Genomic DNA, 12,276 nt, shown 5'->3' with positions numbered 1-12,276 from the left:
TATTCCACACACCAAAACTGCCTGTGTCCTCAAGCGTCAGCTATATCTTACCTGTTCGGACCTGCTGGGATTCCCTGTCCTCATAATTTTGTTTTGGCTTGATGGATGATGGCTGAAATACAGCGCTGTCACATATTCTTGGTATTTATCTCACCCACACACATACATCCAGGTTTGTTTGGCACTAGAGACTGCATTTTTCATGCGCTTTGAATTGCTTTGCTGCATCGAGGAGAGTCGAGAGATGTTTTTTTTTAAGTTTTTTTTTTTAGAATAACTGCAATATTGCCCCTCTCTCTCTCTCTCTCTCTCCAACCTCAGCTTGAACGGCTCCCTGCCCAGTAATGTGGAGATCAAGAATAACACGCTGTTCTTTAAGGGGCTGGTGACCTACGACCAGGCTGGAACGTACGTCTGCGACGCGACCAATGGCATCGGGACTCGCACCGGCATCGTGGACGTCAACATCACAGGTAGGTTGATGAACGCGCCCATTCGCTCTTTTTCTATCTCTTTCTTCAGTAACTCTGGCATGGCTTCATCAATACAGTGGCCCTCCACAAATTGTTGTCAGGGATTAACCAGAACCCCCTCGGCTCAAATAAACACAGAAAGTAGTGCACACGCACAGAGCAGATGATTGTAGCTGATCGCCTTGTGTGTTTTTGAGTGTGGATCCCACTTGGCTCGGCTGTGTGGCGCGCTGCTGCACAGTGCGGCGGGTTAGACAGATGAGAGAAAAAAAAAAGTCTCTGTCTCTGTTTTTGTATCAGAGCTCCACACACACACTGAGAGAACAATCGCCCCCTCCTGCCCTGATCTGTTACACATTCGAGCGCATGTGTGGGAGCAACACAAAGCAGGCCTATTATCAGCGCCTAAAATAACATCAAGGAAATTGGGGGTTTGAGGTGAGGGTACTGTATTGATCATAGTGTGCTCGCATCACGCTTACATTTCTCCGAACAGCCCGTGCCTCTTTGGCTGTTGAGCTCTGCGCTCGTTCTTTTGTCTCGTCTTCTCCTTCTGTCTTCTGGGGAAAACAAAATGCTGAACAAAACTGAGTGAGTTTCCTTGCCTTCCTCATAATCGTTGGCACACACGCACTGTGGTTCCTCTGGGTGCTTATCCATAGGAGACAATATTTTGCACTTAAAGCCCCATGCTTCAATATATATACCAGATCTGACGGTGCTATAACATACTACAAACGTGGGGATCTGCCTCTATTGCTACCAGCTGTGTGTGCGGTATCGGGAGACTCACAGTTTTGCTCTGGTCTGACTGGAAAGACTTTTCCCCTTTCCTCCCCGTCCGCTGCTTGGGTTTCTGGGAAGCCGGAGTGTTCTAACTTGCATTGCTTTGCATGTTGACTCATGTTGTGTCTCTGGGAACGCTGCGCTTGGTGTGCAGTGAACAGCTGTGCCTTACAGTATCAATGCATTCCTTTTTGTGCGCGTGTGTGTGTGTGTGTGTGTGTGTGTGTGCGTTTCCTCTCTTTCAGTGTGTTATTCTCTGCTGGTTAGCGTACGGCAAAGACAAAGCACCTTTGTACGGTGTGATGTCACCGGTGCATTGTGAGAAGTTGCTCATTCACAGTGGATGGGTTAGTGAGTTGATAATAGAGACTCGCAGGAGCAGATTTTTCTTATCAAATAGGAAAAGGAAGAAGTAATCTGCTGTCGGGATATCGCTGTGCGACAGTTTGTATCGAGTGTACCACATATGTACATTGAGGCAGAAAGCTCAGTACGCCTTTTGGAAAAAACAAAACAAAGGCACCAAAGTAATTTTCTATTTCTGCTTTTTCATTGATTGCTTAAATGAACACACCACATTGCTACGGTCCCAGTAGTCCTTCTGTTTATTCTCATCGTTTGTCCAAATAATGTTACTGAGTGAGTGAGGCGAGCGAGGCGTGGCTACGTGATTTGAGTACTGTCAGTGTGTTTGAAGACAAAATTGAATTTGAATCACTTTCTGATGTTTTTGTTTTTTAACGTTCAGAGGCGTGTAAATGTTTGCAGATTGTCGCATGTTGGGGGAATTGTACCGACTGAAAACACTCTCAGTTCTAGGCGGTGGGTCATTGCTCCTCTCATTCACTCTGCACATCAGCAGTAATAAATACACTTTGCTATTAAATATGAAATCATTCACAGGCATATCATTATTCATTAAAACTAAGTATTCTACATGACGATTTAATTTTCACTTTTACTCTCCCTGAAGTAACTCCATCCTGGATATTTGGAGTTATGCTCACTGCCACCATGCCAAAACATATCTTAAATATTAAATCACAAAGCCCTTGGTGGTCTGTTTGAAATCTCTGTCGTAATAAGCTGAGTAGAGACAAGCTGGAAGTGTCATTCTGTGCTGTTTGAAGGCAAAAATCCTAAAGATTTGGTTAAAGATGCATCCCCAAATGGTACCAAGCAGGCCTTAAAAGCATGTTGCCAGTTCCCATAGTAACACTGACGAGTGAAGCAGCCAGCCTCTCCTCCTCAAGTTCAGAGCCTCGGCTCCAACGTGGCGCCCCATCAAGCTGCAGAACAGCTCGCAAACAGCTCGGCTTGATTTGAAACATTAAGGTAGTTTTAGGATGCAAACAAACAGGTGCAGAGCAGCCCTGTCCTGGTGTCCCGTGCAGGTGCAATGTGAATAAGTTAGAGCGGTAGCACTTGTGCTGATGTTGTGAAATGCTAACCTAGTCCCTTCCTAATGTGCACTTGTCAGCAGAGACTCTTTCACTACCACACAAAACCACTAAGCCTCAAGGATATGTGCAAAATAAATCCTTCAGTTTGGAAACTGTTTCTGTGAGTGTACATCAGCTTGGGGTAGAGTTGCATCGGTTAGGTTGACACAAATATAAAAACTATTAGAGGTGAGCTTCGGGGTGAGCACGACATTTCCTATTCATGTTTTTGAACTGCTCTGTGCAGCCTTGACATTGGCTGTGCATAATGACCCAGTGGCGGAGGGATAAGAAGTGTGCTGATGCTTTATTAACTTCAAAGAGCATCTTTGTGCCTCCCAACAGCATCAGAGAGGCCTGCCTGAGACACAGCAGGGGAGAGAGCCCACTGCTGGCTGCTTTTCAAGGCTGCAGCGTTGGGCCTCGGTGATGCTAGCTCAGGCCTATCTGCAGGAAAGGAAGGTGACCAAGCCAATATCTTCAATAGATTTGTTCAATAGAGCTGACAATTTCCTGACTGGTGGGAGACAACAATTATTTATTTCCCTTGTTAAAAGAAGAATTTGAATTCTAAGCAGAGTTTTATGTTACTTGAGCCAATAGCTCAGACGTTGCTGTGATTTTTTTTTTTTTTTTTTGCCTGCAGTAAACTATGTCAAAGCAATGACAACTATGACAACCAAGCAATCTGTCAGCTCTGCATACCACCACTGCACACAGTTTTGTCACCATCAAGACCCGGATTTATCCAAATGCAACACTGCTGGTTGTATAATGCATGCATTTGTCAGTAAGAGCTTTTTGTTTTCATTTTGAACTTAATCTTTAGATTGGCACATTAATATACACCTGCCGGGGAGACGGGCCTGCTTCCAATGTCGGGAAGATAAAATGTCCGTGACAACTTGTTTCTATCAAAGAAAAAGCTATTTTCTCACACTGGGATACAACACTGATGGAGCACTTAGGGAAAGTGTATTTTAATCAAGCTTCTCAGTTTCGTTGGACACATTTGTGGGAGATGCACAACTGTCACCTCGGCAGATAGCGGGGCCACAGAGCACCTTGTTTCAATTAGTTTGGGGATAGTGTTTGCGGCGGAGATGGCACCGACTGTGGGGAGCCACGTAGGCAGAAAACGGGTTTCTCCAAGGACATGTGTTCTGCAGATATGGTGTCACTTGTCAGAATCTAATGAACCACTCTCCTGTTTTAATCAATCCTCACGCTCAGAAAAAGGGATGGAAGAGGAAGTCTGAGGGAAACGAAAAGAGGAAGGAGATGGAGGGCAGAGGGTCTATAGTGACAGAGAGATTGGCTTCATGTAACGGGCCTCCTCGTAGCAAATACTTTACTCATTTACATGCAAGTTAGAAATCTCCTGAGAGAAGGTTGACAAGTCGTCAGATCTGATTAATCTGCTAATTATTAACGGGCATCAGAGGCCATCTGAAAAATAAGAGACAATTAAACAGCCCCACAATAGAAGTTATTTTTGACAAATCATTCTCAGCAGCTTTTAACCATCTAATAGGAATATCAGTCAAGCAGTCAGTCCTGAGAATTATTGCAGTCGAGAAAGCCACAGGAAGAGAGATGAATAATGCGGTTAAACCTCAAAGATCCTCCCCAACTTAAGAGAACAAAATCAGCCTTTCATTAAGATAATCAGCTTTTCCACCACTGTTTTTCTGTTTGAAACAAATCGATGCTGCCATCTTAAATTTCTTCCCAGCACAAAATAAGGACGTGATGAATGGATGTTTTGTCATGATGGCCTTACAATTATGTCATTATCACCCCTGAGAAAGGAGATGTGTGGTTTTATTCTTGGCTGTGCACAATTGTGTGACGTGAGAAAATTGCCTTCAGTGAAGCAGCACATTTACAACAGAACACATTTGTTTACCCACTTTAACTTAGATTTTTCTGCACATTGGTGCTCAGCTTTTGTGAGATGGGGGCCACACTGAGTCAAAGATAATGCATAATTCCTGCCATATTAGCAGGATCAGCTATAAGGGAAGATATCAGATCAGCTGGGGGTCAGCTAGTGTGTGAACTTCTCGATGATTCCCCTTACAGCTCAGCGGCACTAACTTTCATCCTCCTTTGTCAGAGCTGTGGCAGCGAGCGGCTTTGGAGTGCAGAGGTGCAGTCAGCTCTGCTACAGGGCTTTACCATTCGGGTTAAACTGGATGGAGTGAAAGTGTTCTCTCCAATTTAGCAAGAAAACGTGAGGATGGATCCTCCTGTAAGCACAGGCAGCCAGCGCCAACATCTGTTCACGCTTGCCTGAACAAGCAATCGTTGGCTCCCGTGTGAGAAAATGAAGTTTGGAGAGAAGAGGTGGGGGGAAAGTCTTCGTCACGTGGCTAAAATGAGATGAATAAAACACTTTCAATCCAGTCCAAATATAAATAAATAAAGGGTTCCATTTAACTGCAGGAGACGCTTCATTGAGTCTGAGTTTTGAAATTTAGTTGAATAGGTAAAGTGAATTCCAGAAATGAGCTCCCCGGCAAACAGCATCTGGGAGCGTTGTGGAGGCAACGGTGGAAGAGAGGGCAGGAAGCTGTTGACATGACTTCATGTAACAGCCTGTGTCAAACCCTGGCGTTCACTGATTTTCACCTCCTGCAAGTTTCTGAAACCGCTACAGTTCAATGATATGCAAAGACAGGGAGACACAGCGATAGTGGGAAGGGGGGACATTCTTTACAAAGTACCGATGTGGACTTTTTGTTGTTTGTTTACGAGTTGCACTTTTATTTTATTGGCTCCACGTGACGGACGAAAGAAAATGAGGCCAAGAACGTTAACGAATGATTCCAAACGTTTGCCATAAGGTTGGCAGGAAAGCAGCAGCAGGTAGTTGGAGCTATTTCAGCATACATTTAAATTATGGAGCAGAAGATGCTACGCTTGAGTTGATATTAAATGTTATAACCGCCTTAAAGATGTACAACTGTTCCCATATTGTAGCTATAACATTTACAAAGCTACAATTACAAATTACAAGATATTTTCCTTAAAATGACTCTCTGGTTTCTTCTGTTTTCCAGAGAAATGAACAGCGGAGAACACAGATAGATTGAAGGTCTAATTGAATAGATTTCCCAAATTTTTGTCATGTTTGTAAAAGCAAACTTCTGATTATCTTGACAGTCTGTTAGCTCAAAATCATTAATTATTCACCGTGTTTATTCAAGCGGAGATGCATCACATCAAGTATGTAACAGGATGTTAAGGGAAGACTCACGGTGGCTACCAAACCCCCAAAATAATCCAAAGTGGCTTTCAAAATAATTTATTCCACAACGATCTGAGCATTTTCCTTCTTCTGTGTCTTCTATTAAAAAATATTTCTGCCACCCTAACAGTACGTGTTAATTGCAAGCTTCATTTATATGTTCTGTGAAACAGGTGTTACGGTTTCTCCGTCACGACAACATCTGTCAGTTTTCTCATTGTGATAACGCGCTGATCGCTCTGTCATAAAACTTGCGAAAAGGCGACACGAACATCCCTGAATAAAAGAAGTACAACCATATATTACTGACATCTAACAGCGGTGCCGCTCCACACAGCCATTTGTCTCTTTCTTTTCTCTGACAGAGACAAGAGACTTTGTGATGTCGGCTTCGCACCGGCTTCTCTGGCAATGTGAAATTTGTTTGTCTTCACCTGTCAATCTGCGCGCTCGAGCACATTGCACAGCTCACCTTCTCACATCGTCGCCTGCATTATTCATAGATCCAAGGACACACGTATATATCTTGTATGTTATTACACCCTGACTTCAAGTAGACACACGCTGTCTGATAGGTTGAGGGGCACATTCTGTGTCTTGGTCCCTGCTCCCCCTGTGAGCTTCATCTATGAACCCAGAAGGATTTTGATCTGCAGGCTGATGAAGCAGCTTCCTAGCCCCAACGCCTGTCTGTGTGTGTCTGTGTGTCTGTGTGTGTGTGTGTGTGTGTGTGTGTGTGTGTGTGTGTGTGTGTGTGTGTGTGTGTAAGAGGGGGGGGGGGGAGGGGGGGGAACTGTTCCTTGCTGCTCACATCCCTCTAAGATCACACCTCATTATCCAAATGAGACATTAGCATGCGCTGCTCCCTCACTTGCACAGCATAGGCCACTGCATAAAGCCTCGGCTATGTTGTGCCGCGCCAGAGGAAGCACTGAGGGGGAAGACATTGTGGCTGCAGCTCATTTTATATAAAATGGAGGAAGGCGGGGATGCTCGCTGTGCAAAGGGTCGTTTGTATTTGCAGAACAAGAGATAGCCTGGCTGTAGAAGTAAAATGCAAATGTCACCAGGGGAAAGCATGCGAGAGCAGAGCAGCTGAGATCGTAGTGATTTATCTAAACATTTGTTTCTGCATGGCTTGCTGTTTCTGCTCTCCGGAGGATATACAGAGGAGAGGGATGTGGCAGACAGATGGAGCAGAGGGATTGGCTGAGCCCCTTCGGCCCAACTCACCTCCTCCTCCTCCTCCTCCTCCTCCTCCTCGCTGTCCACCCGTGTGGTGTTGGATCTGTCACGCCTCCCTGAGAGCCTGATGAAGTAGGTCAGACGCTGTCCCAGGGTCTGACCACTGGCTCCGAACCTCTTGCTGCTGCTGCTGCTGCTGCTGCCGTGTAGTGATTCACTCATTACACAAACAGCTCCAAAATAACAACAGAGACACAAAATAACAAGAAAACTAAAACACAACAGAGGCAAAAGCTAAGGCTAGTAAGGTGCAGTAAACAAACAGGGCCACGGCCTCTCCTGGCTTAACACGTACTAACACGCAGATTTGTTTGCTGCACGTCTGCTCATCCAAAGCACTTCCACTTAGCACTACAGCTACATGCAGGCTATCAAGGAAATGTAGAGATGCATTAATAATGGCATCTTATGAGCAAACATGAGTTTGAAAAGAGCATTGGTGGTTAGATGCTGGTGTAAATATTCATTGCTCATTTGCGGCGCATTCAAAATGATTATTAAAAGACTACATTGTTACATCTGTGCCAACATGCTCTCGGAAATGTGTTGGTGCAGAAGCATTTTCCAGTACTTTCAAACGCAACCTTCATGAAGGATTTCTGCTCCTAATTTGTCATCTTACTCCTGATTGTTGTGGCTTTGTTTAAAATCACCATATATGTAAACCTGCTGTCAATCTTCGGCCACCACTTTACAGATCACGTGCTGTTTTTGCTGAAGGGCGATGAAGGCAACAAGCAGTCTCTGTTTTTCTGACAGGATGGATCTGCAATTTTCTGCATGTCCACACATGCATGCCACCGATGATGTCAGCAGTGTTTTGATGCCAGTATTTCGCAGCATTATCTCCTCCAGCACATCCTGTGCCTCTTATCCCCTGGCTTTTGACGGGGAATTGAATTTGAATTACTCGTCTGAAGCTTTTAATGGCGCGAGTGGCATTTTCCTACATGTGAAGTGAGCCTGTTGCCTCAGTACAAATCAGTGATAGCCTAAAAAAAAGAAATATGTTGACAAACAGAGAGAAATGGTAGATCGTGGAAGGGAATATGTGATCGGGAGTAAAAGATTTGCCTCAGCCAAGACTCTCCAGCAGTAATCTAAATTTCTGTCAGTGATGAGGTTTTATTCGTTGTGGCAGCATTACATTTCCATGACTTCACAATCACGGGCAAATTCAGACAAGGGAGTAATGAGAATCTTTGGAAATCGCTGAATTAATGTGTCTTGTCCGATTGTCCCCATCCTCACTCACTCATTATGCCAGCCTTTATTTGCTGTTGTCTCTCCTTAACGCCTTAAAAGCTCTCGCTCCGTCTAATTTATTTTCCTTGTTTCCACTCCTCAACATCTTTAAGGCGGCCCTTCTGTGTTCTTTTCATCCTCTGTTGTCTGCTGCTTGTTCCTCATTTAGTCGTATTAAAGCACCACTCCCTTCACCACTCCTCTAAATCCTCTCTCATTTTCCCAGCCTGTCATAACCTTGTCCAAGTGATTGTGCTAAGTCTCGGGAATGTTTCTACCTTCTTATTTCGTGTGTCGACATGACTGCAGCACACCCAGCAACACTACCTGCAGGATGGAGTTGTGAAACAGTTTCTCCCTCTTTAAAGCACCTTCTGTTTCAGACAAGTCCTTTCTTTGAATATCTTTGAACACTTGCATCTTCTGCTAGTTGTTTTGTACTGTGGCTTACACTGAACTACAAACTCTCCGAATGCATGTTGTTTTCTGTAGCCACGAATAATTTCCACTACAATACGGGTTTTTTGGAGTGGCACTGCATTTGTTTACTATCCGTTTCCTTCAAAGTCTTGTTTTGTTTCCCAGAAATGACTCAGACGGAGGACACTCATGTAGTTGTAAAAGGAAACAGATTTTGTCACTAAAATGTTTGGAAGTAGTAAATCACCCGCTCGATTTAGTCATCAGATGTGAGCACTCAGAATAGAATGATTAATCCGATATAAAACGGCACGGTTGCTGCGTTAAAATAGTATTTCATGTCATTCGTTACCTGTAAAAATCTGTCACGCCTCTGGATTGAATTATAACCTTTCACGGCACATCCTGCCATCTATTAATCTTACCGGTACATTTTAGTCTCAAAGTTAGTCCGCATATTTCCACTGCTGCTGCTAATAGATGGAGCTTTTGTTGCCTGGAACAGTGTCAGAGCTGTTGTTGTACTGCTCAGGTCTTTTTTTTTATCTATCTGTTGGCAGGTGTTGCTGCTAGCGAAGGCGAGCTCGTGGAACGCCTACTCCCTCCACTGTGCTGTCAATAACCTGCAAACCCCAACCATTTCAAATGTGTGGGGTTTTATTTATTTATCATCTTCCATAATGTGATTAGTTTGCACCGTAGCCACTCTAATTTCACATACTGTACATTCAGGCTTGACAAAGCTGCAGTTGAGGAGACAGTCTCTTGCCGTGTTGTTGTTTTCATGCGTGCACGAGGCCGGTGGCGTGACCTTACGGAGGGATGAGTCCAGAGCCGAGGCAGGCGGTCCTCTTTGCCAAAACAACCTTTTGAGTGGCAAAATAAGAGCAGTGTTCCTTCATTGCTCTGAGTGATCTCATGAGCAGTTCCGTGTCTTTTAGCTTCCCTCTCCTCTCTGCTTTTAAAGTAGCCGCATTATAGAGCTAGAGGTATCTAGAAAAAAAACATCAGCACTCTTCCATTTCCACTCCAGTGAAGCAACCTAAAAAACCCACAAAAATACCTGCATGTTTACAACCGCTTTCATGTCTTTAGTGTGTACGGACGGCGACTCTTTCTTCCATCATGTGTGTTGACGTTCACATTCTACAACTCCAGGTGTCACGAGGTGGCGTCACTCGATCCTTTATAGGAATAGTGGTGCACCTTTGAAGGTTCACTGCATCCTCTTGTATGGCTCCTATTCTGCAGTTGAAACGGTCCGGCCTTGTGTCTTTCACCTCTTTAAATGGCGGTAAAAGATAAAGTCTTGGCAACCTTCGAGATGCAGAGCGAAGATCTGCCTAATTAAGATTGAATGAGGGGGACTGATGAGAGCAAACACAGATCCTAGCAGAGGAGGGCAGTGGAGGGTAGAGGAGAGGATTACAGGAGAAGGTTTTCTCTCCTCTCTCTACCCCTTCAATTCTCCAGATTTCCACCCCTCTTTAGACTTGGTGGGAGGATGTGTTCTCAAACAGGGGTGACCTGGCTGTGCTCTCTCATTGATGTGTGTAATGAAGGCCTGTGTCTGAATAATCCCATTAGGTGGTCAGATTAAAACCTGAGCTGATATTTGAGACTGTGCCCGGCACCGCTTTAGAAATTGGAGAGCTTTGCCGTCGGCGCTGGGAGAACGGGCGGAGAGGAAGAGCAGCAGAGGAGAGTGGCTGTGTTTGGGAGGTCTCGCCTTTGGACTGATAGAGTGCCATTGTAATTAAAGCAGAGAGGAAGGCTTCAGTAGCTTCTTAACATCACTCAGTACCACCCTTTTGTATCTGAATTACACTCAGACATTCATCATTTCCACTAAAAAGCAGTTGTAATGGCTTAGATTCAACAGTTTAGGGCAATAATTTGAAAAAGATTTTCAGCTTAAAAGGGAAATTTCTCTTTTTTTAATTTTATTTTTAGCATTGACGAGGACGTTAAATCTGCCAGAGTTGCTGTTTTTATGCAGCAATGTTTGGGTGTGACTCCATTGGATTTATTGAGGAGCACTAATGATCTAAGAATATTATCTCACGGTATGTCACAATAAGCAGGTGGTAAAGCACTACAACAGCAGACGTAGCATCAAAGGACTAAAGAAAAAGTATTCAAATCAACAGAATGAAAAGCAGTAAATGGTATCTGTATCTTGTCTCGCCTTGTTACAGACTGTACAGAACAAGTTTCCTGGCCTGCGTGAACAGGAAGCTGCCTCCTCACTGTTTCAGACTCCTTTTTTTCAGTCCTCTCCCACACCTTTTGTTTAGTAGATGGTGTTCCTCTTTTGTTTCCCCCCCCCCCCACCCTCCTACTTTTCTGCTGAGGATTCAGCGTTCACCATTGAAGTTAACCGTGCCTCTGCTCTGCAGGTTTACCCAACCACTACCTATGCACCTCAAGGCTTTGATCACATTTCAGATAAAAGTCTTTTCTGCCTCTGTGCTCGAAGGAGCTTTGCACGGTTTTGGGTTTTTAGTGAAGATGTGCATGTAAGGGACATCACTGCCAATGCTTTGTTGAACTGTAAGAAACAACGGCGCTATAGTCACGAAGCATTGCTTTTGTTCCTGTGAGTGTGCTTCGTGCTCTCTAAAATGGTGGACTGAATGGGATGGCTGAGTTTCTAGCTTTAGATATGGTACAGTCGTGGCAGATGTCAATTCAGCATATCAGCGTAGAGTAAACATTTTCCTTTCCAAAGCAAAACTCATTACTTCAGACTCTTGCATCTTAGTTATTATCTCTAACAGGCCATTATTCATTTTCACTCTGTTCGAGATAGAAGCACATCTGTGTCTCATGCGATAATTGTCTCTCTTTTCTTCTCTGTCTTTACTAAATAATATATATATATATATGTATCTTTTTTGTCTTGGAAGGAGAAGCTTTTTTTTTGCTGCGTGCTCTGCTGTTTGAATGAGCTATGTGCTTATCAGCTCGCTCAATGCATTACGATTGTGTTTGCTTGGCTGCTGATAATCATCTCTGGCAACGGCCTTTCATTTCATGACTACTACACTGATGATGAAGATGTCATATTGTACAATTCTATGCTGGACTGTTTGTTTATCATTTAATATGTTAACTTTGATGTGTATGACACTTACAAAGTTCAACTTAGTAACCGAAAAGCCACGTTAATGAATTCTTCCAGTTTGCTCATGAAATTGTTTTGTTCTTTTCCGCCTTTCAAACAAAGAAGAAATGTTTTTTAATGCATGCGGAAAAAAGCTTCATTCACTTTAATGTCTTCAGTCGTTCTACTCTCTGATGGTGCTGTGTGGTGGACTGGCTGCTAACTTCATTCTTTCCATGTCTGAAACTGCATGTGACTGTTAGTGACTGAGCCTTGCTACAATGTCCGTGAGGGCTCCTGTGGGGT

General features: G+C 44.0%; 1 protein-coding gene across 3 annotated transcripts in view; it reads left to right on the top strand.

Annotated features, from left to right (window-relative positions):
- Positions 1–12,276, top strand: part of nectin1b (nectin cell adhesion molecule 1b) — a 139,760-nt gene that overhangs the window by 56,168 nt on the left and 71,316 nt on the right. For all 3 annotated transcript variants that reach the window (XM_069161158.1, XM_069161160.1, XM_069161159.1), the window contains exon 5: positions 322–473. In XM_069161158.1, coding sequence (XP_069017259.1) covers positions 322–473 — 152 coding nt within the window. The remainder of the gene's footprint in view (positions 1–321; positions 474–12,276) is intronic.

Source organism: Embiotoca jacksoni, unplaced genomic scaffold (genome assembly GCF_022577435.1).
Source record: "Embiotoca jacksoni isolate LCO1_2020_lvr unplaced genomic scaffold, fEmbJac1.0.p SCAF_28, whole genome shotgun sequence".
Classification (NCBI taxonomy): domain Eukaryota; kingdom Metazoa; phylum Chordata; class Actinopteri; family Embiotocidae; genus Embiotoca; species Embiotoca jacksoni.
This window is presented reverse-complemented; position numbering and strand designations above follow the sequence as displayed.